General features: G+C 44.1%; 1 protein-coding gene across 2 annotated transcripts in view; it reads left to right on the forward strand.

Annotated features, from left to right (window-relative positions):
- psda (pleckstrin and Sec7 domain containing a) overlaps positions 1 to 27,655 on the forward strand; it is a 59,193-nt gene that overhangs the window by 14,240 nt on the left and 17,298 nt on the right. For both annotated transcript variants that reach the window (XR_004630975.1, XM_034681566.1), the window contains exons 7-11: positions 8,480 to 8,677; positions 9,879 to 9,959; positions 10,180 to 10,292; positions 13,607 to 13,665; positions 16,485 to 16,574. Coding sequence is in view for 1 of the 2 variants with exons in the window: in XM_034681566.1 (XP_034537457.1) it covers positions 8,480 to 8,677; positions 9,879 to 9,959; positions 10,180 to 10,292; positions 13,607 to 13,665; positions 16,485 to 16,574 (541 nt within the window). In the remaining variant the exon portion in view is untranslated. The remainder of the gene's footprint in view (positions 1 to 8,479; positions 8,678 to 9,878; positions 9,960 to 10,179; positions 10,293 to 13,606; positions 13,666 to 16,484; positions 16,575 to 27,655) is intronic.

Raw genomic sequence — 27,655 nt, forward strand, 5'->3', positions numbered from 1 at the left:
AACACCTGTCACATTTGTCTCCTACCTCTACTGAAAAGTGAATGAGAGTAAGATGCGCACAAGAGGCGACAGTACGCATCCCTCTTCAGGGCTCGAGACTGCGACCAAAATGGTCGCATATGCAACCTTTTTTTCAGCGTGTGCGAGTAAGAATTTCATCTGGTCGCGTTCATGCGAGTGCTCTGTTTTAATGCTCCCTCTAACACCGGCACTGTAGTAGACATTGTGGTTGAAAGTCGCCCTATTTCACTGGCGTAGTCAGTCTCCTCCACCTGCACTCTCTCCTGTTCTGAAGAGAGAGTAACTTTGCGTACGCGCAACTCATACGCCAGCACACAGCTCTGCTCTTACAACATCCTCCCAACACTCCTCACTTTGATGAAGTCCCAACTCTGCCTGCCAAGCCAGTCTAGTTTTGGTGTTGGACTGATCACAGTGGTCAAGAATGAGGTCGTATATTTCTGAGACCATCCCTTTCTTTTTAAACTTAAGAGTGAACAATTGTTCACAGAAATGTTGAGACGGCAAAGAAGGAAAACAAGGGAAACATGTCTGTCCTCCTTCAGCTCAGAGGATGGAGGGATGATGGGTGGATGATGGAGGGATGGAGTGATGGATGATGGGTGGATGATGGAGAGATGGAGTAATAGATGATTGAGAGATGGAGAGGTGGATGATGCGTGGATAATGGAGAGATGGAGTGATTGAGTTATGGATTGATGGATGAAGGGTGGATGATGGAGGGATGGAGCCCTGGAACATGTATTTTAAATGTTTGTCTGTCTCTTACAGAGAGCTCTTGTGGAGGAACATCTTGTCAGTGTAAGGATGGAGAGATGGAGTGATGGATGAAGGTTGGATGATGGAGAGATGGAGTGATTGAGTTATGGATGAGGGGTGGATGATGGAGGGATGGGGGCCTGGAACATGTATTTCAAATGTTGGTCTGTCTCTTACAGAGAGCTCTTGTTGAGGAACATCTTGTTGGTGTAAGAATGGAGAGATGGAATGATGGATGAAGGTTGGATGATGGAGAGATGGAGTGATGGGAGATGGAGTGATGGATGAAGGGTGGATGATGGAGGTATGGAGGCCTGGAACATGTATTTTAAATGTCGGTCTGTCTCTTACAGAGGGTGCATCTCAAAGCTCTAAACTGCAGTCTCCTCGCTCCTCGGTCGAACCGGAAGTACTTACTGACGCGCCATTTTAACTTGCGTCCCAAAGCTCTAAACGCTGCTGGAGGAGAGAGGAGAGAGGAGCGAGGAGACTGATCCGAGGAGGGATAATCGAGGAAACACGAGAGCAGACTTTGCGGAAGTCTTTTCTCTGACAGACACGCCCCCTTATCGAATATCACTCACTGATTGGACGCTGCAGCGGCTCGGACTTAACCGAAACTTAACATCAGCTGAGTTTAATAACAGAGAAAAGACGGACCTTAAAACAGTCATTAAGGGTGCCCTGAAACAGATCATAAACACATGTCGGTTTCTAAACAGTCTGTTTGTGATGAGCTGAGATTGAAAAGTGTTTGATGTGAATTTTAAAAACAAAATACTGATCGCAAAATCATAGATTCAATATAACAGAGGATGGATTATGTTATATCTGATTGTTTTTGTCAGATTCACTGTCTAATGAAATAGAGTAATAGAGTCTAACATCATTGATAGAATATATATCAATGATCAGTTATTCCTCCTGTTAGTTTCCCTGTTTGTTCTCGTTTTCTTCATGAAGGGAAGTCTGACAGTAAAGTTTGATTGATTCTGATGATGATTCCCTTCATGTGCAAGTTTGTGTTAAACATGTAAACACAGAGACAGAGCTCTGTCACTGTTTATATTGATCAGAGTTATTACAGTGAACATGTGTGCAGACACAAACAGCTGTTAAAGCCGTCATCACAAACCGACGTCGCTTCACGTGACGCTCCGGAGGAGAGGACGTCTCATTTCTCTAAATACAAATCTCCTCTCTCCTCTGGTTTCATTTCCTCGCATCTCTGGTGGGCGGGACTAAGACGCGAGGAAGAGACGCGAGGAAGAGACGCGAGGATGGACGTTTAGAGCTTTGAGATGCACCCAGAGAGCTCTTGTTGATGAACATCTTGTTGGTGTAAGAATGGAGAGATGGAGTGATGGATGAAGGTTGGATGATGGAGAGATGGAGTGATTGAGTTATGGATGAAGGGTGGATGATGGAGGGATGGAGCCCTGGAATATGTATTTTAAATGTTGGTCTGTCTCTTTCAGAGAGCTCTTGTTGAGGAACATCTTGTTGGTGTAAGGATGGAGAGATGGAGTGATTGATGATGGGTGGATAATGGAGAGATGGAGTGATGGATTAATATGTCTTTACTGACAGGCTACCTCAATCATTGAAAGTAGCTGTAATTAAACCTCTCCTTAAAAAGCCCACTCTTGATTCAGGCTCCTTATCTACTATAGAGCGATATCTAACCTCCCCTTTATCTCTAAAATCCTGGAGAAAGTGGTGTCAGTTCAGCTCTGGGACTTTCTTAAGAGCAACAGTTTATTTGAGGACTTGAAAGTAACCAATGATCTACTAATGGCCTCAGACAGTGGTCTTCTCTCCGTACTTGTTTTATTAGATCTTAGCGCTGCATTCCATACGATTGACCATCAAATCCTGTTACAGAGATTAGAGCGACTAATTGGCATTACAGGAACTGCTTTAGCTTGGTTTAAATCGTACCTAACAGATCGATCTCAATTTGTTCACGTAAATGAAAAGTCCTCAGTGCAGACCAGGGTTAGTCAGGGAGTTCCACAAGGATCAGTGCTAGGACCAATTCTTGTCACCGTATATATGCTTCCTCTAGGTAACATTATGAGGAAACACTGAATTAATTTTCATTGTTATGCTGATGACACTCAGCTCTATCTATCAGTGAAGCCAGAAGAAACCAATCAGTTATCTAAATTAGTTGCTTGTCTTAAAGACATAAAGACCTGGATGACCAGAAATTTCTTACTGCTAAACTCAGGAAAAACTGAAGTGATTGTTATCGGCCCCAAACACCTCAGAGAGACTTTTTCTAATAATATAAGTACCTTAGACGGCATTAGTCTGGCATCCAGCACCTCGGCTAGGAATCTAGGAGTCCTATTTGATGAAGATTTATCCTTCAAGTCCCAAATTCAGCAAATCTCAAGGTCAGCCTATTTTCACTTGCGCAATATTTCTAAAATTAGACACTTCCTATCTCAGAGTGACGCAGAAAAACTAGTCCATGCATTTGTTACCTCCAGGTTAGATTACTGTAACTCCCTCTTATCAGGCTGCCCCAATAAGTCTCTAAAGATTCTTCAGCTAGTTCAAAACGCTGCAGCCCGAGTATTGACTAAAACTAGGAAGAGGGAGCACATCTCTCCAGTGTTAGCTTCTCTACACTGACTCCCAATAAAATGTAGAATAGAATTTAAAATCCTTCTTTTAACCTACAAAGCCCTTAAAAATCAGGCACCCTCGTATCTTAAAGAGCTCATAGTGCCCTATTACCCCTCTAGAACACTACACTCCCAACATGCAGGCTTGCTAGTTGTACCTAAAATCTCTAAAAGTAGTATGGGAGGTAGAACCTTCAGTTATCAGGCCCCTCTCCTTTGGAATCATCTACCAGTCAGGGTCAGGGAGGCAGAAACCCTCTACACTTTTAAGAGTAGGCTTCAAACTTTCCTTTTTGATAAAGCTTATAGTTAGAGCTGGATCAGGCTTGGACCAGCTTTTGTTATGCTGCTATAGGCCTAGACTGCCGGGGGAACTGGCACACTGACACACTGGGATCCTAGCTCACCCCCTTCCCCCCAACCCCCTCATCACTTACTTTAACTCTGCCTGTCCCATTAAAGTTACTAACCATAGACCTTTCTGGAGTCCCTGAGCTCCCTTGTCTCGTAGGTTCCACCGAGCTGCCGTAGGCAGACACGGTCGTGCTGGACTCCAGCGGCAACAGCTTCTACTACTTGTCTCATCACTATCATCTCTCTCTCTTATTCTCCTCTATCCCTCTTTCCAGACCCAACTGGGTCGAGGCAGCTGGCTGTCTAACATGAGTCTGGTTCTGCTCGAGGTTTCTGCCTGTTAAAGGAAGTTTTTCCTCTCCACTGTAACTAGCTAAATACTGTAAGGTGCAATGCTCATGATGGATTAAGGTGGGGTCAGACTGGGTCATATCCTGTCTTGAAGTTGGGTCTCTGTTCATAATTTGACATAGAGTGGTCTAGACCTGCTCTGTTTGTAAAAGAGTCTTGAGATAACGTTTGTTTTGATTTGGCGCTATACAAATAAAGATTGATTGATTGATTGGTGGATTGATGGATGATGGAGGGATTGAGAGGTGGATGATGGGTGGATGATGGACTGATGGAGTGATGGAGGGATGGAGAGGTGGATGATGGGTGGATGTTGGAGAGATGGAGTGATGGATAATGGAGGGATGGAGAGGTGGATGAGGGAGAGATGGAGTGATTGAGTTATGGATGATGGTGGGATGGAGAAATGGAGTGGTGGATAATGGAGGGATGGAGAGCTAGATGATGGGTGGATGATGGAGAGATGGGGTGATGGATGGATGGAGAGATGGACTGGTGGATGATTGAGCGATGGAGAGGTGGATGATGGGTGGATGATGGAGAGATGGAGTGATGGAGTTATGGATGATGGCGGGAAGGAGAGATGGAGTGGTGAATGATGAAGGGATGGAGAGATGGAGAGATGGAGAGGAGAATGAAGGGTGGATGATGGAGGCCTGGAACCTGTATTTTAAATGTTGGTCTGTCTCTTACAGAGAGCTCTTGTTGAGGAACATTTTCTTGGTGTAAGGATGGAGAGATGGAGTGATGAATGAAGGGTGGATGATGGATAGATGGAGTGATGGATTAAGGGTGGATGATGGAGGGATGGAGGCCTGGAACATGTATTTCAAATGTTGGTCTGTCTCTTACAGAGAGCTGTTGTTGAGGAACATCTTGTTGGTGTAAGGAGCCACAGGCTCCGACAGACAAACCCCTCATTCTGTTGTGTTTTCTTGAATTAGTGGAAGTGGCGTCGAGCTGGCCCCGGTGGCTGCTGGGTAAAATAATAGAAAACACCAGTTTCCGTGTGTGGTGTTGAGTGAAGCTCCGGGCGGCTGCTGAAGAAGTTATTTCTGTCCTGGATGAACGGCTCCTGTCAGTGCAGGAAGGATACATCCGGACTCACAGTAACTTTGTTCTCCACACATGAGGAAACACAGGCCACACAGGAGAGGAACACAGCGGACCAGGTCTCTCTGGGGTTTGACTGAGCGTCACTCATTTGAACCAGGATCAGTATTAGTGTGAGAGTTTTTAACTGATCTGTGTTTTACTTATAATGTCAGCCAATAAGAACGCCTCACAGACACAAGCCTTCAACTCACTACACAGAACTCAACAGTTCAGGGTCTTCTCTGTCGTGTTTTTAGTTTCATGATGCTCCAAATGTTTTCAATGGGGGATGAGTCAGGACTGCAGGCAGACCAGTTCAGCACCTGGACTCTTCTACTACAGAGCCATGCTGTTGTTATCCGTGCAGAATGTGGTTTGGTGTCGTCTTTCTGAAATATGTAAGGTCCTCCTGAAGACGTCATTGTCTGGATGGTAGCATATGTTGCTCCTAAACCTGTAGATATTGTTCAGCATTAATGGAGCCTTCACAGATGTGGATGCTACCCATGCCATGGACTCTTATGATCCCTATACCATCAGGGACGCTGGCTTTGAATTGTGAGCTGATAACAAGCCGGGTGGTCCCTCTCCTCTTTAGAACGGAGGACACAGCGTCCATGATTTCCAAAAAGAATGTCAGATTTTCATCAGACCACAGGACAGTTTTCCACTTCCCCTCAGTCCATCTAAAACAGGCTCAGGTCCAGAGAAGTCTCTGTGGTTCTGGATCAGGTTTATATATGTTTTCCTCTTTGCATGGTTCAGTTTGAACCTGAAATTTTTTTAATACAGTGACTTCCACTACAGAGTCATGTCTGTTTTTAATGCAGTGACTTCCACTACAGAGTCATGTCTGTTTTTAATGCAGTGACTTCCACTACAGAGTCATGTCTGTTTTTAATGCAGTGACTTCCACTACAGAGTCATGTCTGTTTTTAATACAGTGACTTCCACTACAGAGTCATGTCTGTTTTTAATACAGTGACTTCCACTACAGAGTCATGTCTGTTTTTAATACAGTGACTTCCACTACAGAGTCATGTCTGTTTTTAATGCAGTGACTTCCACTACAGAGTCATGTCTGTTTTTAATACAGTGACTTCCACTACAGAGTCATGTCTGTTTTTAATACAGTGACTTCCACTACAGAGTCATGTCTGTTTTTGTTTTCTCTGTTCCAGCTCTTTGAAACGTGTTGCTGCATCAAATCTTAAACAAGCAGATATTTCTATAAAACAACATTTTGTCAGTTTGGACTTTGATATGTTGTCTTTACAGTTAATTATAAACGTTAAATGATAAATAAAAATCCTAAATCTATTTCTATCATAGTTTGCAGCAGCAAACTGGAATAGACTCTGGAATAGAGTGTGTATTTTAAAAGGTGTGGTTACCTGGATCACAGAGCTCATGGTGGGGAAGTATGACTCCATAAAGAGAAGTGGAGCTCGCTGTGGTCTCTTCTGTTTCTGACTCTCATTCACATTCTGACTTTGTTTCATCGTCATGCTTGGTGATTTTTGGAAAGCCTGTTTAAAGAGTACAGAGAGTTCTTAAGATTGTCAGATGGAGGTCGAACTAAATTCATCATCTCCACACGGGTAAATCAAAACTATCACTTTGTTCTCTGAATTCAGACTCACTGAAACTACTGCTTTCTGAGGAGATGCTGCTACATTCAGCAGAAACTCTGCAGGTAGACTGAGAGACACACAGCATTTGTTTATAGAGCACTTCATCAATGAAGAGTGTTATTTAGCTAAATTATGTCATAGCAGGGAAGCTGTGTTTAATATGGGGTTAGATCTGAGATGGACCTTCTTCAAATATTAAACATATCGCAGGTTTCAGGAACAGAAAAAGACAGCAAGATGAAGATAAGATATGATACTGTCAGTTTGAATACATCACAGTGTCTGGGGCCATGCTAGCAGCTCTCTGAGGCTCTACTTTGGGCTAATGCTAAAATGAGAATGCTAAAGTAAGATTACTGACATGACAATGCTAACATTGAAATTGCTAACATCAGAGTACTAATGTCAGAATGCAAACATCAGAATGCTAACATGTGAATGCTGACATCAGTATATTTACATCAGAATGCTAACATGTGAATGCTGACATCAGAATGCTGACATCAGAATGCTAACATCAGAATGCTGACATCAGAATGCTAACATATGAATGTTGACATCAGTATATTTACATCAGAATGCTAACATCAGAGTGCTAACATCAGAGTGCTAACATCGGAGTGCTAACATCAGACTGCTAACATCAGACTGCTAACATCAGACTGCTAACATCAGTATGAAGCCTGGTTTATACTGTGGACATCACCATGTCATTGTGTGTCGATGTGTTTGTGTCGTGCAGAAATGCTCCACCCACACACTCAGTGTGGTCTCTCTCAAAGTCGAGTTCAGTGAGGTTTCCTCTTTTCTGTGTTTCACTCACAGAGACATAGGATGTGTTCCCTCTGAATAGTTTTTCACAATAAAAGCTATGAGTCTGACGCAGCAACAGCAGGACAGAATGGGTTACCTTCAGACCTCCAACAGGTTTTAAGACATTTCAAAAATCTGCTCTTCATAATAAAGCGATTTATTTTCCAACCACATGGCTCAGTTACCTCTTTAAATGTTGAGAATAACTCTACCTCTTCTCTTTCATTAAACAGGACAGATCCTAAGAGTTCACCCGCTGTATCAGAAAGTGTGTGACTTTAATAAAAACTAACTCGTGGGTCCCAAACTACATACAACATGCCAAAGCCCCTCCTCAGTGTGAAGCAGAGATATTCACCTCTACCTGTGCATCATCCTGCAGATGTTTAATCATCAGCGAGGTGTCAGAGCAAAACATTGGTTTAAGCTGAGGTGGGACTGAGAGTACAAACAGGAACACAGCTGTGAAACTATCTCTACACAGCAACTTCAAATCAAGACTACAGAAGTCCAGACAGCTGAGCGCAGACAAAGTCCAGACAGCAGAGGACTCGGCTGATGGCTCTGCAGTTAGCTTGGAGGCTTACGTGGCTAGAACAGAACCATAGCCTTGTCTTACTGATCAGCTGTGAGAACAGCAGCGGTTTCTAGTAAAACAGAGTCAAGATGTTTTTGTATAACAGCAGATTATTCCTCCTGATTTGGTCAAATTTAACAAAGACTCAAATAAACAGGAAGCAGAAATCCTGATACTTTTGTTCCTCCGTAGAAGTCCTGAAATCATGTTCTCATACGTGTGTGTGTGTGTGTTTTCAGAGAGCGTCCAGTGAACTGCCCTCCAGAGCTGCTGTACCCTCAGGCCGACGTCGCAGAGCGACTGGCACTTAGCGGCAGCGATGACGTGATGGCCAACGGAACAAAGCCTGACCTGCAGGCCGCCAAACGTCTCGCCAAACGTCTCTACAACCTGGACGGCTTTAGGAAGTCTGATGTGGCTCGACACCTGGGCAAGAAGTCAGTGTGTGTGTGTGTGTGTGTGTGTGTGTGTGTGTGTGTGTGTGTTAAGTCTAAACATAATGCTGCTTTACTGTTATAAATGACAGTTAACTGAACGTTTTCATTCATAGTAAAGTCAGGCGATGTTTCATTGTCATTCTTCATAGATGCAGAGCGTGACAGCAGCACCTGTAGAAGCTCCTCTTCCTCTTCCTCTTCTGTTGTGATCCCTCTCTCACACAGATCAAACTGTGTGTGCTTAGTTTTTGTTTCGTGTCTGTTTTCTTCACTTTGTTAAGGTGCATTTGGGCCAAGAGTTCTGGGGTCTTTTAGCCCCCAGAACTACTTTCCCCTGAACTAAAAGGTTTTCCTGTGACCCCATTGTTGTCTGCGTTTCGACCGCGGCCTGAAGTCCCGGGTAGATTATGCAAATCAGGCCAGTGACGTATGGAGAAAAAAAAAAGTTTAAACAGCGACCCTGTTAACTGGAGACTCTCAGCCGGATGCATCCCTCAGAAACGTCTTTAGACGATCATTAAATATCTGATGAGGATATTTTGAAATCTTAATAAAAACTAAACTAGTTTGCATTCCCAGGAACTCCCTCTGTGTTTCAACAGCTGTGTAAACTCCACAAACACTGACACGTTCAGCTGAAGGTCTCCAGTTTACAGGGTCACTTTTAAAACCCGAACACCGGGAGAGACGCATTCATGGTGGGCTGAGAGAAGACTACTGTTACAAGCTGCTAAATCAAGAGAATCACAGCTTCTTCTTTTGAAAAGTACACACACATACAAACAAGATAGAACAAATAAAAACTAATGAAAGAAAGAGAAATCAAGAGAATCACAGATAAAAACTGCGGTTAATCTACCAATCAGACACGTTCAGCATTGCAGGCCCCGCCCCCCGAAAGTCCCAGGACATTTGAAAAGTACTACCCCACTAGCAGGGGCTTTTCTAGACCCTGGGTCCACCGGTCGAAACGCACATAGTTCAGGGGTAAAGTTCCTCCGGTTGAAAAACGCCTTTAGATTTCACTAAGCTTTCTTTCATCACCTTTCACTAGTTTCTGTGCTGTTTTCTTCCTCTCTTCTTCTTCTCGCCTGCTGCTGACTGCCAGTGACAGACATTAACCACTAATCTGTCTGTCTGTCTGTCTGTCTGTCTCTCTCTCTCTCTCTCTCTCTCTCTCTCTCTCTCTCTCTGTCTGCAGTAATGAGTTCAGTCAGATGGTGGCGGAGGAATACCTCAGTAACTTTAACCTCTCTGGTCTGACCCTCGATCAGGCGCTGCGGTGAGTTGTGTTCTGTTTGTTATTTATATTTAGAAACATGAACAGGAAATGCAAACAGGGTAAGGAACATCTTTAAATCTGGTTTAATGTTCTCTTTTAAGTTTACCATCAGGACTTCAATTAGTGCTCCAAAGTCAAAACCAGATCAGACCGATGAGCTTCAGCTTCTAGAGTGTGTGTCAGACCTGTAGGTGATGAACAGGTGTGTTTGTGTTCTCAGGATGTTTCTGATGAAGTTCGCTCTCATGGGAGAGACTCAGGAGAGAGAGAGAGTCCTCGCTCAGTTCTCCAGAAGATACAGAGAGTGTAACCCAGAGACAGAGGCCACTGAAGGTACCTGTCTGTTTACCTGTCTGTTTACTTGTCTGTACACCATTGTTAATTTTGGCGTCTATTCTAGATATAGTCTTAGTCTAAGTCTTTAGACGAAAATGCCTGTTAGTTTTAGTCACATTTTAGTTGTTTCAGCCCTTTAGAGTTTTAGTCAGCGGAAACTCAAAAAATTTTAGTCTTTGATTTTTGCCGAGACATCTTCACTCTTTAAATAATTCATGTAGTCGATCAGATAACGGTATCAGGGTTGTACCAAGTGTTAAAATCGTCAACATTTCATTCCTTTAACACTTTTGCTTGTGTAATATCTTAAGTTAAATAATTCAGCCTGTCCCTGCTAAAAAGTCAAAAGGAAACATTCTTGATGTGACCACTGTGAAGATATTTTGATACTCTTGACTCAGAAAAATGCCATGAAAGGGCTGTGTTGCCATTTACGACAGTCCTTGAATGTCCTGTCTGTATACCTGTCTGTTAACCTGTTTGTAAACCTCTCTGTACACCTGTCTGTTTACCTGTCTGTTTACCTGTGTGTTTACCTGTGTGTTTACCAGCTGTTCACCTGTCTGTACACCTGTCTGTAAACCTGTTTGTTTACCTGTCTGTTCACCTTATTGTACACCTGTCTGTACACCTGTCTGTAAACCTGTTTGTTTACCTGTCTGTACACCTGTCTGTACACCTGTCTGTACACCTCTCTGTACACCTACCTGTACACCAGTTTTTACACCTCTCTGCACACCTGTCTGTAAACCTGTCTGTAAACCTGTTTGTTTACCTGTCTGTTCACCTCATTGTACACCTATATGTGGACCTGTTTGTACACCTGTATATACACCTGTATGTTTACCTGTCTGTACACCTGTCTGTACACCTGTCTGTGAACCTGTCGGTACACCTCTCTGTACACCTACCTGTACACCTGTTTTTACACCTCTCTGTACACCTGTCTGTTCACCTGTCTGTACACCTGTCTGTACACCTGTTTGTTTACCTGTCTTTTCACCTCTCTGTACACCTGTCTGTACACCTGTCTGTACACCTGTCTGTACACCTGTCTGTACACTTGTTTGTCTACCTGTCTGTTTACCTCTCTGTCGACTCTATGCATGCCTGTCTGTACACCTGCTTGTACACCCGTCTGTTTACCTCTCTGTACACCTGTCTGTTCACCTGTCTGTTTACCTGTCTGTTCACCTGTCTGTTTACCTGTCTGTTTACCTGACTGTACACCTGTGTGTACACCTGTTTCTTTACCTGTCTGTTTACCTGTCTGTACACCTGTCTGTTTACCTGTCTGTTTACCAGTCTGTACACCTGTCTGTTTACCTGTCTGTACACCTGTTTGTACACCTGTCTGTTTACCTGTCTGTTTACCTGTCTGTACACCTGTCTGTTTACCTGTCTGTACACCTGTCTATACACCTGTCTGTTCACTGTTCACCTGGCTGTACACCTGTTTGTACACCTGTTTGTACACCTGTCTGTTTAACTGTCTGTACACATGTCTGTACACCTGTCTGTTTACCTGTTTGTACACCTGTCTGTTTACCTGTCTATACACCTGTTTGTACACCTGTCTGTTGACCTGTCTGTTTACCTGTCTGCACACCTGTCTGTTTACCTGTTTGTACACCTGTCTGTTTACCTGTCTATACACCTGTTTGTACACCTGTCTGATTACCTGTCTGTTTACCTGTCTGTACACCTGTTTGTACACCTGTCTGTTTACCTGTCTATTTACATGTCTGTTTACATGTCTGTACACCTGTCTGTTTACCTTTCTACACCTGTTTGTACACCTGTCTGTTTACCTGTCTGTTTGCCTGTCTGTACACCTGTTTGTACACCTGTTTGTACACCTGTTTGTACGCCTGTTTGTACACCTGTCTGTTTAACTGTCTGTACACATGTCTGTACACCTGTCTGTTTACCTGTTTGTACACCTGTCTATTTGTCTCTCTGTACACATGTCTGTACACCTGTCTGTTTACCTGTCTGTTTACCTTTCTACACCTGTTTCTACACCTGTCTGTTTACCTGTCTGTTTACCTGTCTGTTTACCTGTCTGTACACCTGTCTGTTCACCTGTCTGTACACCTGTTTGTACACCTGTTTGTACACCTGTCTGTTTACCTGTCTGTTTGTCTGTCTGTACACCTGTTTGTACACCTGTCTGTTTACCTGTCTATTTACCTGTCTTTACACCTGTTTGTACACCTGTCTGTTTACCTGTCTGTTTACCTGTGTGTACACCTGTTTGTACACCTGTCTGTTTAACTGTCTGTATACATGTCTGTACACCTGTCTGTTTACCTGTTTGTACACCTGTCTGTTTACCTGTCTATACACCTGTTTGTACACCTGTCTGATTACCTGTCTGTTTACCTGTCTGTTTACATGTCTGTACACATGTTTGTACACCTGTCTGATTACCTGTCTGTTTACATGTCTGTACACCTATTTGTACACCTCTCTGTTTACCTGTCTGTTAACATGTCTGTACACCTGTCTGTTTACCTTTCTACACCTGTTTGTAAACCTGTTTGTACACCTGTCTGTTTACCTGTCTGTTTACCTGTCTGTACACCTGTCTGTTTAACTGTCTGTACACATGTCTGTACACCTGTCTGTTTACCTGTTTGTACACCTTTCTTTTTACCTGTCTGTACACCTGTCTGTTTACCTGTCTGTACACCTGTCTGTTTAACTGTCTGTACACATGTCTGTACACCTGTCTGTTTACCTGTTTGTACACCTTTCTGTTTACCTGTCTGTACACCTGTTTGTAAACCTGTCTGATTACCTGTCTGTTTACCTGTTTGTACACCTGTTTGTACACCTGTCTGTTTACCTGTCTTTACACCTGTTTGTACACCTGTCTGTTTACCTGTCTTTACACCTGTTTGTACACCTGTCTGTTTACCTGTCTGTTTACCTGTCTGTACACCTGTTTGTACACTTGTCTGTTTACCTGTCTGTTTACCTTTCTTTACACCTGTCCGTACACCTGTCTGTACACCTGTTTGTACACCTGTCCGTACACCTGTCTGTACACCTGTTTGTACACCTGTATGAAAACCTGTTTGTACACTTGTTTGTACACCTGTTTGTACACTTGTCTGTTTACCTGTCTGTACACCTGTTTGTACACTTGTCTGTTTACCTGTCTGTACACCTGTTTGTACACTTGTCTGTTTACCTGTCTGTACACCTGTCTGTTATCCTGTCTATTTACCTGTTTGTTTGACTTTTTGTCTTTTTTTGACCTGTCTGTCTCTTACCTGTCTGTCTTTCTCTTGTGTATCTCACAGACAGTGTCCACACTCTGACGTGTGCTGTCATGCTGCTGAACACTGATCTCCATGGAAACGTAAGTCAATACAATTTGTTGTTTGTTGATCAGATGATTATAAAAGAGTTTATTGTTGTTATTGATCAGTTGTACAGACACGGGGCTCTGTGGTACAGACACGGGGCTCTGCCGTACAGACACAGGGCTCTGCCGTAAAGACACAGGGCTCTGTGATACAGACACAGGGCTCTGCCGTACAGACAGAGGGCTCTGCCGTACAGACAGAGGGCTCTGCCGTACAGACACAAGGCTCTGCCGTACAGACACAGGGCTCTGTGATACAGACACAGGGCTCTGTGGTACAGACACAGGGCTCTGTGATACAGACACAGGGCTCTTCCGTACAGACACAGGGCTCTGTTGTACAGACACAGGGCTCTGTGATACAGACACAGGGCTCTGCCGTACAGACACAGGGCTCTGCCGTACAGACACAGGGCTCTGTGGTACAGACACAGGGCTCTATGATACAGACACAGGGCTCTATGATACAGACACAGGGCTCTGCCGTAAAGACACAGGGCTCTGTGATACAGACACAGGGCTCTGCCGTACAGACAGAGGGCTCTGCCGTACAGACACAAGGCTCTGCCCTACAGACACAGGGCTCTGTGATACAGACACAGGGCTCTGTGGTACAGACACAGGGCTCTGTGATACAGACACAGGGCTCTGCCGTACAGACACAGGGCTCTGTGATACAGACACAGGGCTCTGTGATACAGACACAGGGCTCTTCCGTACAGACACAGGGCTCTGTTGTACAGACACAGGGCTCTGTGATACAGACACAGGGCTCTGCCGTACAGACACAGGGCTCTGCCGTACAGACACAGGGCTCTGCCGTACAGACACAGGGCTCTGTGATACAGACACAGGGCTCTATGATACAGACACAGGGCTCTATGATACAGACACAGGGCTCTGCCGTAAAGACACAGGGCTCAGTGATTCAGACACAGGGCTCTGCCGTACAGACAGAGGGCTCTGCCGTACAGACACAAGGCTCTGCCCTACAGACACAGGGCTCTGTGATACAGACACAGGGCTCTGTGGTACAGACACAGGGCTCTGTGATACAGACACAGGGCTCTGCCGTACAGACACAGGGCTCTGTGATACAGACACAGGGCTCTGTGATACAGACACAGGGCTCTTCCGTACAGACACAGGGCTCTGTGATACAGACACAGGGCTCTGCCGTACAGACACAGGGCTCTGTGGTACAGACACAGGGCCCTGTGATACAGACACAGGGCTCTGCGATACAGACACAGGGCTCTGTGATACAGACACAGGGCTCTGCTGAACAGACACAGGGCTCTGTGATACAGACACAGGGCTCTGTGATACAGACACAGGGCTCTGCCGTACAGACAGAGGGCTCTGTGATACAGACACAGGGCTCTGCCGTACAGACACAGGGCTCTGTGGTAAAGACACAGGGCTCTGTGATACAGACACAGGGCCCTGCCGTACAGACACAGGGCTCTGCCGTACAGACACAGGGCTCTGTGATACAGACACAGGGATCTGTGGTACAGACACAGGGCTCTATGATACAGACACAGGGCTCTGCCGTACAGACACAGGGCTCTGTGATACAGACATAGGGCTCTGCCGTACAGACACAGGGCTCTGTGATACAGACATAGGGCTCTGTGATACAGACACCGGGCTCTGTGATACAGACACAGGGCTCTGTGATACAGACACGGAGCTCCGTGATACAGACACGGAGCTCTGTGATACAGACACAGGGCTCTGTGATACAGACACGGAGCTCTGTGATACAGACACAGGGCTCTGTCCCCGCCCTGCAGGAGCAGATCACTCTCAGGTCTTTACCAGGCTGTCAGTGCTGTTCAGTCCTTCCATATAGAGGGAGCTCCCTCTAAATATGTCAGTGAATGTGCTGCTTCATAATTGAGGGTCATTTTTCACAGACAGTTTCCCTGTTGGAAGCTTCTGTTTGTTTGTTTGTTTGTTTGTTTGTTTGTTTGTTTGTTTGTTTGTTTGTTTGTTTGTTTGTTTGTTTGTTTGTTTGTTTGTTTGTTTGTTTGTTTGTTTGTTTGTTTGTTTGTTGGTGTTGGTGTTGGTGTTGCTGAGTGTGGCATGTTTTTATGCCCTGCTCACCACTGGATGAGTTTCAGTGTTTCTCTATCTGTACTCTTGTCTTGGGGCTGTGGTTCATGGGGACCATGAAGTGTTTACATCCAGACTCATGGATCAGCTGGTGAATGATGTGAAGAACATGTCAGTGTGAATATGGCTCTGTCACTAAAGTCACCACACTCTAATCAACCATGGCAACAAGCTGTCCTCTGCACACTTCCTCTGTGTGAGAGAGAGTGTGTGAACTCTCAGACAGCATGTCATGAAAGTGAAATCATTACTAAAGCACATTTTAAATGAGGGGATGAACACCAGCGTAGCGTGCGACCACAGCGACAGTAAATACACAATAAGAGCAACACATTCTTCAAAAATCACAAACATCAAAGAGGGAGCCGCAAGTCCTGGTCCTAATCCTGGACTTGGTCAGCCTCACAGCTGCAGCGTTAGGAGCTGTATTCACAGTCCACCACACACTAACAGGTGACAGTCTGAGTCAGTGACACGGACACACTGCACCCAGGGGCATCATGAGAAACGTAGGCTTACAGGGGTCCAAGGAACTACAGTCACAACATCATCCTCCCCCAATTTTATCAAAACATTCAATACAAATCTGTGTGTGTGTGTGTGTGTGTGTGTGTGTGTGTGTGTGTGTGTGTGTGTGTGTGTGTGTGTGTGTGTGACTGTGTATGTGTGTATGTGTGTGTGTGTTTATGTAGAATGTTGGGAAGAGAATGTCCTGCAGTCAATTCATCGCCAACCTGGAGGGTCTCAATGATGGAAAAGACTTCCCCAAAGACCTGCTGAAGGTAAGACTCACACACACACACACACACACACACACACACACACACACACACACACACACACACACACACACACACACACACACACACACGTATCAAGCTCTCTCTCTCTGGGATCCTTGGCTTGTGTTTATCTGAGCGGGAAAAGAAGAGCAGACACATTTATTTAACAATAAATAATATTAATATTTAATAATTAATTCGACTAGTGTGTGTTATTTTGTATGTGTGTGTGTGTGTGTGTCAGTCTCTCTTTCTCCCACTCTTTTGTTTCCATCTCAGTTTTTCAATCTCAGCCTCTGAGCGATCTCCATGAATCTGTGTCACCTCTTCACCTCCATTATCATCATCATCATCATCATCATCATAGCTCTATGTTAGTGTGTGTATGTGATTGTGTGTGTGTGTGCCTTCCCTTCAGCCTCTCTCTGATTTGATGCTGGAGCAGTGAGTGTGTGGGCAGCAAAGGAGGAGACACAGTGACTGTAATGTATTGGAAGCATGAATTATCCTCCGTGTGTGTGTTTACTTCTGAGTGGAAACACTGAAACATCAGACGTCACTGGGTGGATCAAACAGTCAGGAGGAAGAAATGACAAATCCAATGTTGATGGTAGATCCACATCGACCCCTCTGTTCACAGTAAATCACTTCACTGGACTTCGCTTGCCATCTGTGTTGTCAGTTGCTAAAGAGGATCAGTCTTCTCTCTGATGGTTTGCTGTTGTAGATCATGCAGACTTACTGTGATCTATAAACTCAGTACGAGCAACAGAATCCTCCTCCCCCCCCCAGACTGTAATGATGATCAATGCTGTGCTCACGCTCTGTGGGCTCAATGTACCAATAACAATCAATCAATCAATCAATCTATCAATCTATCAATCTATCAATCTATCAATCTATCTATCTATCTATCTATCTATCTATCTATCTATCTATCTATCTATCTATCTATCTATCTATCTATCTATCTATCTATCTATCTATCTATCTATCTATCTATCTATCTATCTATCTATCTATCTATCTATCTATCTATCCTATTACTAACAAAGACCCAACATCAAGACAGGATAAGATCCAGTCCCATCTTCCAGACAGGACTCAGTCTCATCTTAATCCACCATGAGCAGAGCACTTTGCAGCATTTAGCAAGTTACAGTGGCAAGGACAAACTTCCTTAACAGGCAGAAACCTCCAGCAGGACCAGACTCATGTTAGACACACATCTGCTGAGACCGTGTTGGAGAGAGGGATAGAGGGAGATGAAGAGAGAGAGAGATGATAGTGGTGAGACATATAGTAGTAGTTGTAGCAGCTGGAGTCTGGCACGTCCACAGCAGCAGAGATCCAGAGGAACCTACAAGACAAGGGAGCTCAGGGACTCCAGAAAGGTCTATGGTTAGTAACTTTAATGGGACAGGCAGAGATAAAGTAAGTGATGAGGGGGTTGGGGGGAAGGGGGTGAGATAGGATCCCAGTGTGTCAGTGTGCCAGTTCCCCCGGCAGTCTAAGCCTATAGCAGCATAACTAAGAGCTGGTCCAAGCCTGATCCAGCTCTAACTATGAGCTTAACAAAAAGGAAAGTTTGAAGCCTACTCTTAAAAGTAGAGAGGGTGTCTGCATCCCAGACCCTGACTGGCTCCCCATAAAATCTAGAATAGAATTTCGGGGTCAGACTGAGTCTTATCCTGTCTTGGTGTTGGTCTCTGTTCATAATTTGACATAGAGTGGTCTAGACCTGCTCTGTTTGTAAAAGAGTCTTGAGATAACGTTTGTTGTGATTTGGCGCTATACAAATAAAGATTGATTGACTGACTGACTGATTAACTGATTGATTGATTGATTGATTGATTGATTGATTGATTGATTGATTGATTGATTGATTGATAATAACAAGGGAGCTCATGGACTCCAGAAAGGTCTATGGTTAGTAACTTTTATGGGACAGGGAGAAAGTGAGTGATGGGGGCGTTACTTATGTGACGTCAGAATACGTTAAAACCAGTAGAGTCACAATACGTTTCCTTTAGGCGTGTCCAGCCAGATTACATCACAACATCACCTGTCACTCATGACTTGCAGTCTCACGTTCCATCAGGTTTTACATTAAATGATGTAACAGGAACCCAAAGAAACAGAGCATGATGTCATGTAAAAAGTGAACAGATTCTTGGTAGGGTTTTTTAATCACTGATATCATTATGTGCAATGGCCTTTAGTCAGCTGAAAATGTGGTATCTGTTTTCTGCACTTAAAGTAATCTCATACCATAATTAATTAAAAAGGTATGTTAGTCAGAGTAAACATCAACGTTTACCTATCAGTCACATTTATATTTTTAATCCTGTTGGTGATGTGTGCAGGATTAATACGACGCGTCAACCTCCAATTGTTTCAGTATTTGTTCTAAAACTGTTTTTGAGACAAATTTTGACTCAACTCCAACAATTCTTTATTTATTTAGATGTAACCTGTGATATCTTAAAAAGTAACACTTTATCTGACCTGGAGAAACTGAAGTCTAATTACAGTGTATGAAGTTATCTTTTATAAACACAAGCAGACCACATTACAAAACTCTCAATAAACAGATTCATCCAGTCTCAGATTAACAGCACACGTCTGACACAGCACACAGTGAGTTTACTATCAGTGTTTGATAGACTACAGATTCAAAATCTATTCATGTGAAGATATACCTTCTTTACAAGCCTCTTAAGGCGTGTTTCGACCGCAGGAACTTTACCCCGGAACTAGGAACTTTACCCCAGAACTAGGAGCTTTACCCCTAAACTAGGAACTTTACCCCAGAACTAGGAACTTTACCCTGGAACTAGGAACTTTACCCCAGAACTAGGAACTTTACCCCTAAACTAGGAACTTTATCCCTGAACTAGGAACTTTACCCCTGAACTACGTGTGGGGGTAGTACTTTTCAAAGGTCCCGAGATTTTCGGGGGGCGGGGCCTTCAATGCTGAACGTGTCTGATTGGTAGATTAACTGCAGTGTTTTTATTCCTCCCTCCGTCCACAGTAACATCACACACATCTGTGATTCTCTTGATTTCTCTTTCTTTCATTAGTTTTTATTTGTTCTATCTTTTTTGTATGTGTGTGTACTTTTCAAAAGAAGAAGCTGTGATTCTCTTGATTTAGCAGCTTGTAACAGTAGTCTTCTCTCAGCCCACCGTGAATGCGTCTCTCCCGGTGTTACAGTTTTAAAAGTGACCCTGTAAACTGGAGACCTTCAGCTGAACGTGTCAGTGTTTGTGGAGTTTACACAGCTGTTGAAACACAGAGGGAGTTCCTGGGAATGCAAACTAGTTTCGTTTTTATTAAGATTTCTAAATATCCTCATCAGATATTTAATGATGGTCTAAAGACGATTATGAGGGATGCATCCGTCTGAGAGTCTCCAGTTAACAGGGTCGCTGTTTAAATCAAAACACCGTCCGATCTCTGCCACGGCTTTTTGAGTTCAAAAGGATTTTATAGCCGTGTTGAAACGTCTTTGCTACTCGCGCTTATCTCCTCTCAGAGCCAGCTGAGTCTCTTCATGCTAACAGGCTAACTGTTGTGTTGCTCATAATGATACCTGCCTGTCCGTCTGCTTCTATGGTGTCATCTGTGATGAATGGCATTCCTCTTTGTTTTACTGACCTCTACTGGTCTGGTCGAGCAGGACCAGACTCAAGTTAGACAGACATCTGCCTCGACCGAGTTGGGTCTTGAAAGAGGGATAGAGGAGAATAAGAGAGAGAGGGAGCGCTGATAGTGATGAGACGAGTTGTAGAAGCTGTTGCCGCTGGAGTCCAGCACGTCCGTATCAGCTGGAGTCTGGAACGTCCACAGCAGGAGGACATCTACGGCAGCTCAGAGGAACCTACGAGACAAGGGAGCTCAGGGACTCCAGAAAGGTCTATGGTTAGTAACTTTAATGGGACAGGGAGAGTTAAAGTAAGTGATGAGGGGGTTGGGGGGAAGGGGGATGAGACAGGATCCCAGTGTGTCAGTGCGCCAGTTCCCTGGCAGTTTAACCCTATAGCAGCATAAATAAGAGCTGGTCCAAGTCTGATCCAGCTCCAACTATGAGCTTTATCAATTATGACCCGGTTGAGCTCCTAGCTGACTCCTGACCACGTTCACGTGTTTATTTCTCTCAATAAGAGCGAGTAGACAGAAAACTGGACACTGTAAGTTTGAAACATGTTTCTGTTCAGCTCCCCTGTTGAAGTCTGAGCCTTCATTTTTATGACTGTATGTGGATGGGAAGAGGTTGATCACTCTGTGAGAGACTGCGTTAGAAAAACAGTTCAGGAGGTTAAACAGAATAATGTTCCTCAGAGTAACAAAGAGTTAGAGGAGACTATTTTAGGACCGTCATAAATCTGTCAGCTGAGTATAAATATTATTCTTAATGTGACATAAATTCAATCTGATCTTCAGCTGTGTGTATGTGTGTGTGTGAGGGTGTGTGTGTGTGTATGTGTGTGTGTGTGTGTGTGTGTGTGTGTGTGTATGTGTGTGTATGTGTGTGTGTGTGTGTGTGGGTGTGTGTGGGTGGGTGGGTGTGTGTGTTTAAACCTGTGTAAATTGAGTGGACATCATGGGTGTGTTTTATTTCTCTCCTCTTTGTCTTTCTACATAGAGGTCTTTATATATATATAAATATATATATATAAAATAAACAGAATTACTCAAACCTTCCATGACTGTAACTCCATTTTTCTTTATGAGTCTTCACACGCTGGGAGGCCCCTTCATAGAGTCAGTGTGCTGTTTTGAACATTTTCAGTCATCGCTCTTCGTCTCTCAGCTGCATTTATATTCAGCTCTGTGAGGCCTTTATGATTGACAGCTCCAAGCAGAACAGGGGGCGGGCTTTTGCTCCTGTCCCTGCGCTCTCATTGGCTGCTGCTGCAGGAGAAAATGCGCATTAAGAGAGCGAGGGAAAAAAGAGAGAGACAGGAGAGCAAGAAGGGAGGGCGAGTGAGCAACACTCCTCAACAGTTCAGACTCTGAGCCGAGAAGAGGAGAAGAAAAAGAAGAAGAAAAAGAAGAAGAAGAAGAAGAAGAGGACCAGTGAGCTCATCTGACATAAGGAATCTCCTGCAGGACGAAGACCACAACAAGCAGAGGGGGAGACAGAAAAGAAGGAGATTCAGAGAGAAGTTAGGACGAAGGGACCAACATCTGAGGAGGACGGAGGGATTCTCTCTTTTTTTCTCTTTTTTATCACAGTGCAACAGGAGGAACACTCTCTCTGTCTCTCTCTCTCTCTTTCTCTCTCATTCAATCATATCAGCCTTCATCCCCCTCTGTTCCCCACCTCCATCCCCTCTGGTTCTCTGCATCCCTCCATCACTCCATCATTTCTCCATCTTCAGTCAAGGCTGGCTGTGGTGTCTGAGGAGGAAGCTGACGTCAGTTTTGGGTTTCTCTCTCTCTCTCTCTCTCTCTCTCTCTCTCTCTCTCTCTTTCTCTCTGTCTGCATGTGTGGGTGTGCTTGCTCACCCATCCTCCGTGTTTTCTCTCTTTTTTTGGCAAATGTTTTGGATGTGAGGTGGAGCTGCTGGTTGCTGGTGATGCACCTCCTCCGTCACTCAGCTTTATTCGCAGTCCAGGGATTCTCCTCCACCATCTCCCCCTCCTCCTCCCCCTCTTCTTCCTCTTCCTCCTTCGCAGGCTGCATTCAACAGCTCTGAACACACTCCAGCATTTTGGGAAGCAGGAGGAGATCAGATCTGTGGTTTGGAATTTTTGATTGTTTCTTTGAATTTCTGCAGGAGTCTGTGAATCAACGCTCACAGCTCTGATACTGTGGAGGGATTGAACACACACACACACACACGCAGGCACACACACAATCACACACACACACACACACACACACACACACAAACATACACACACACACACACAGTTTACAGTGCATGTTTTTAGTCACATGCTAACAGGAAGGGACAGCCGGCTCCACTTTGAAACCAAAATTAAAACTTTAATGTTAGTCATTTAGAGTGAGTGAGTGAGTGAGTGAGTGAGTGAGTGAGTGAGTGAGTGAGTGAGTGAGTGAGTGAGTGAGTGAGTGAGTGAGTGAGTGAGTGAGTGAGTGAGTGAGTGAGTGAGTGAGTGAGTTGGCAGGGGGGGCGGGGGGCTCTGGGCCTGCCTGAGGACTGCGCTCAAAGAAAATCTGTTTTTATGCATAATGAATAAAGTCCGATCCATAATGCAGCAGGCGGAGATCCAGTGAGGACAATCCATCCAGAACCAGCTGTCACTTCACTTTCTATTTCAGACACACACACACACACACACACACACACACACACACACACACACACACACACACACACACACACACACACAGACACACACATACACACACACCTCCTCCTTCTAAGCTGGTCTAGTGTGTTCAGAGGGGACTCACACCTGTTTGGAGTGAAACTGATATAATCTGGCCTAATTGGACTTTGGGGGTACCTGAAGGTCTGAGAAACACCTGCTGACCATCAGAGCTGTGCTTTAAAGATCTGGAGCTCCTAATCTCTCCTGAAAGTGAAATGTGAAGGGTTTTTTATTTACAGTTTTCCCTCGAAGGAAACTTGTGAGAATTTCAGACTTTGTCCAAGGCCGTCCTCTCTGGCTCGTTAAAAACCCCTCTGGACCTTGACCTCTTACCTACTGAACCCTGAAGTTCAGCTGGACCTGGACCTCTTACCTACTGAACCCTGAAGTTCAGCTGGACCTGGACCTCTTACCTACTGAACCCTGAAGTTCAGCTGGACCTGGACCTCTTACCTACTGAACCCTGAAGTTCAGCTGGACCTGGACCTCTTACCTACTGAACCCTGAAGTTCAGCTGGACCTGGACCTTTTACCTCCTGAACTCTGAAGTTCAGCTGGACCTGGACTTCTCCTCTTACCTCCTGAACCCTGAAGTTCTTGTAAAAAACCCTGTCATCCTCTGAACTCTGAACTCTCCACCATGATTGGCGTTAACAGCATCCACTCGACAGGCCGCATGCGCTCTCGTTCGCTCTGCTCGGTTAAAAGTGGGCGGGACTCGAGGGACACAGACCCGTTCAGGTATCCCCGAGCCCCCCGCTCCCGCTCCCTCAAACCGCTGGCCTTCCCTGACCTGCTGGGAAAAACCCAGGATGGACAGCAACACCCCCAGAGCCGCAAGAAGAAGGTAGAAGCACCAAATACAACTTCAAGAACAATGAGCATGTCAATAAATATCTGTTGTCAGCATGTCTAACACGAGAGGTTTGAGGCCCGGGGAGAGAGATTAAAAACACGGGACGGGTTCAGTCCCAGGAGTTAGGTGGGTCAATGGAAGCGGAACGGTTTGTCATATGGTGTAAAGTTTAAGTTCCTAGTAATTCAGACACATCAGCTCATATAAACACAAAATAAAGGAAGAACTTTTGTTAAGAGTTCAGAGAATGAAAATGCTCCAGTCTGTATTTTCATTGAGAAATGTTAAATGGACTTCTAAACCTCTTTTCTCTTTGAGCACTCAAAGCACTTTAATTCATCATATTCACCCATTCACAACACATTCACCCATCCACAACACATTCAACAATTCACATCATATTCACTCATTTACACCACATTCACCCATTCACAACACACTCTCACCAAATTCACCCATTCACAATACATTCACAACACATTCACTCATTCACATCATATTCACTCATTTAAACCACATTCACCCATTCACAACACATTCTCACCACATTCAACCATTCACACCACATTCACCCATTCACAACACATTCACCAATTCACATCACATTAACCCATTCACATCACGTTCACCCATTCACACCACATTCACACCACATTCACCCATTCACAATACATTCACAACACATTCACTCATTCACATTATATTCACTAATTTAAACCACATTCACCCATTCACAACACATTCTCACCACATTCAACCATTCACACCACATTCACCCATTCACAACACATTCACCAATTCACATCACATTAACCCATTCACATCACATTCACCCATTCACACCACATTCACACCACATTCACCCATTCACAATACATTCACAACACATTCACTCATTCACATCATATTCACACCACATTCACCCATTTACAACACATTCACAACACATTCACCAATTCACACCACTTTCACTAATTTACACCACATTCACCCCTTCACAACACATTCTCACCACATTCAACCATTCACACCACATTCACCCATTCACAACACATTCACCAATTCACATCACATTAACCTTTTCACATCATATTCACCCATTCACACCACATTCACACCACATTCACCCATTCACAATACATTCACAACACATTCACCGCTTCACAACACATTCTCACCACATTCACCCATTTACAACACATTCACAACACATTCACTCATTCACATCATATTCACTAATTTACACCACATTCACCCATTCACAACACATTCACCAATTCACATCACATTAACCCATTCACATCACATTCACTCATTCACATCATATTCACACCACATTCACCCATTTACAACACATTCACAACACATTCACCAATTCACACCACTTTCACTAATTTACACCCCATTCACCCCTTCACAACACATTCTCACCACATTCAACCATTCACACCACATTCACCCATTCACAACACATTCACCAATTCACATCACATTAACCTTTTCACACCACATTCACCCATTCACAATACATTCACAACACATTCACCGCTTCACAACACATTCTCACCACATTCACCCATTTACAACACATTCACAACACATTCACTCATTCACATTATATTCACTAATTTACACCACATTCACCCCTTCACAACACATTCTCACCACATTCACCAATTCACACCACTTTCACTAATTTACACCACATTCACCGCTTCACAACACATTCTCACCACATTCACCAATTCACACCACTTTCACCCATTCACAAAACATTCACCAATTCACATCACATTTACCCATTAACCCACATTCACCCGTTCACATCACATTCACCCATTCACACCACATTCACCCATTCACACCACATTCACCCATTCACACCACATTCACCCGTTCACATCACATTCACCCATTCACACCACATTCACCCATTCACACCACATTCCCACATTCACCCATTCACATCACATTCACCCATTCACACCACATCCACTCTCTGATGGTAGAGGCTGCTATAGTAAGGGACTATCAGTGTTAATCTCATTCACACACATTCACACACCGCTGAACTACAGAGGGAGCAGTTTGGGGTTTAGGGTCTTGCTCAAGGAGACTTCAGCATGTGACTGCAGGAGCTGGGATTGAGCTGCAAACCTTTAGATTGATAGACAACCCACTCTACCCACTGAACGACAGACGCCACTTCAAAAACAAACATCCACTCCAGGAGAACCTGAATCTTCAAGAAGAACCAAAACCTTTAATGACCCTGAACCTTTTGAATGATCCTGAACCTTTGAGAAAGTCTAAACATTTAAGATGGACCTGAACCTAAAATAGAACCTTAACCCTTAAGATGTAACCTAACATTCAGAGTTACCTCAACCTTTAGGAGTTCCTGAACCTTAAGGCTGAACCTGAACCTTTGAAAAGACCCTGAACCTCAAAGCAGACCCTGGAACTTTTGTAAGAGCCTGAACATCTTGACCGACCCTGAACCCTCAGGAAGACCCTGAATATGACAAATCCTTGTACTTTAAGCAGAACCTCAACCTTTTAACAGACCCTGAACCTGAAAATGCCATTAACCTTAGAGTGGACCCCGAACCCTTAAAGGCCACAGACCTTTGAGTTTACCCTGAACCTTTAAAGACCCAGTTTGACCCCAAACCTTTAAAGGCCACAGACCTTTGAGTTGACCCTGAACCTTTAATGACCACAAAACTTTGAGTTGACCCTGAACCTTTATTGACCACAAAACTTTGAGTTGACCCTGAACCTTTAAAGACCATTAACCTTTTAGTTGACACTGAGTCTTTTAGCAGAATCTGATACTTTTGGCAAACCCTTAACCTTAAGAGGCCACAAACCTTGAGTTTGCCCTAAACCTATAAGGATTCTGCACTTATTGTTGACCCCAAACCTTTAAAGAGCCCGAACCTTTGAGTTGACCCTGAACCTTTTAGTTAATCCTGAACCTTTAATGACCACAAACCTTTGAGTTGACCATGAACCTTTGAGTTGACCCTGAACCCTTTTTTTACCCTGAACCTTTAAATACCCTGAACCTTTAGAGACCCTGAACCTTTTTGTGGACCCTGAACCTTTAAAGTCTCTGAACCCTTAGCAGACCCTGAGCCTTTCAGCTGACTCTGAACTGTCAACAAACCCTAGGCCTTTCATCAGACCCTGAGCCTTTTGAAAATCTAGAAACTTTAGCAGACCCTGAGCCTTTTGAAAATCCTGAAACTTTTAGCAGACCCTAAACCTTTGAAGATTCTGCACTAATTGTTGACCCTGAACATTTAAAGACCCTGAACCTTTTGGTGAACCCTGAAACTTTGTGTTAGACCTGAACCTTTATCGACCCTGAACTTTTTGTTGACCGTGAGCCTTAGAAAACCCTGAACCTTTGAGTTGACCCTGAACCTTTGAGTTGACCCTGAACCTTTTTTTTTTACATTGAACCTTTACAGACCCTAAACCTTGGGATACCCTGATCCTTTTAGTTAACCCTGAACCTGCAAAGACTCTGAAACTTTTAGCAAATACTAAGCCTTTCACCAGATCCTGACCCTTTTGGCAGATCCTAAATCTTTTGGCAGATCCTAAATCTTTTAGCAGACCCTGGGTCTTTTAAAGGAAGCTGAATCTCTTTGCATACCCTCAGTCTTTTAGCAAATGAAAAACCTTGTAGCAGTCCCTGAGTCTTGTACCCTGAACTTTTTTAGAAGGTCCAGAGCCTTTTAAGAAGAGCCCGAATCTTGTAGGAAACCCTAAAACCTTTAAAGAACCATGATTGGTTTTTTTTTAACAGAAACTGAACCTTTAAAGAGACCCAGAATCTTAAGTATACCTGAACCTTAAAAGA

This window comes from Notolabrus celidotus, chromosome 4 (genome assembly GCF_009762535.1).
Source record: "Notolabrus celidotus isolate fNotCel1 chromosome 4, fNotCel1.pri, whole genome shotgun sequence".
Taxonomy (NCBI): Eukaryota; Metazoa; Chordata; class Actinopteri; order Labriformes; family Labridae; genus Notolabrus; species Notolabrus celidotus.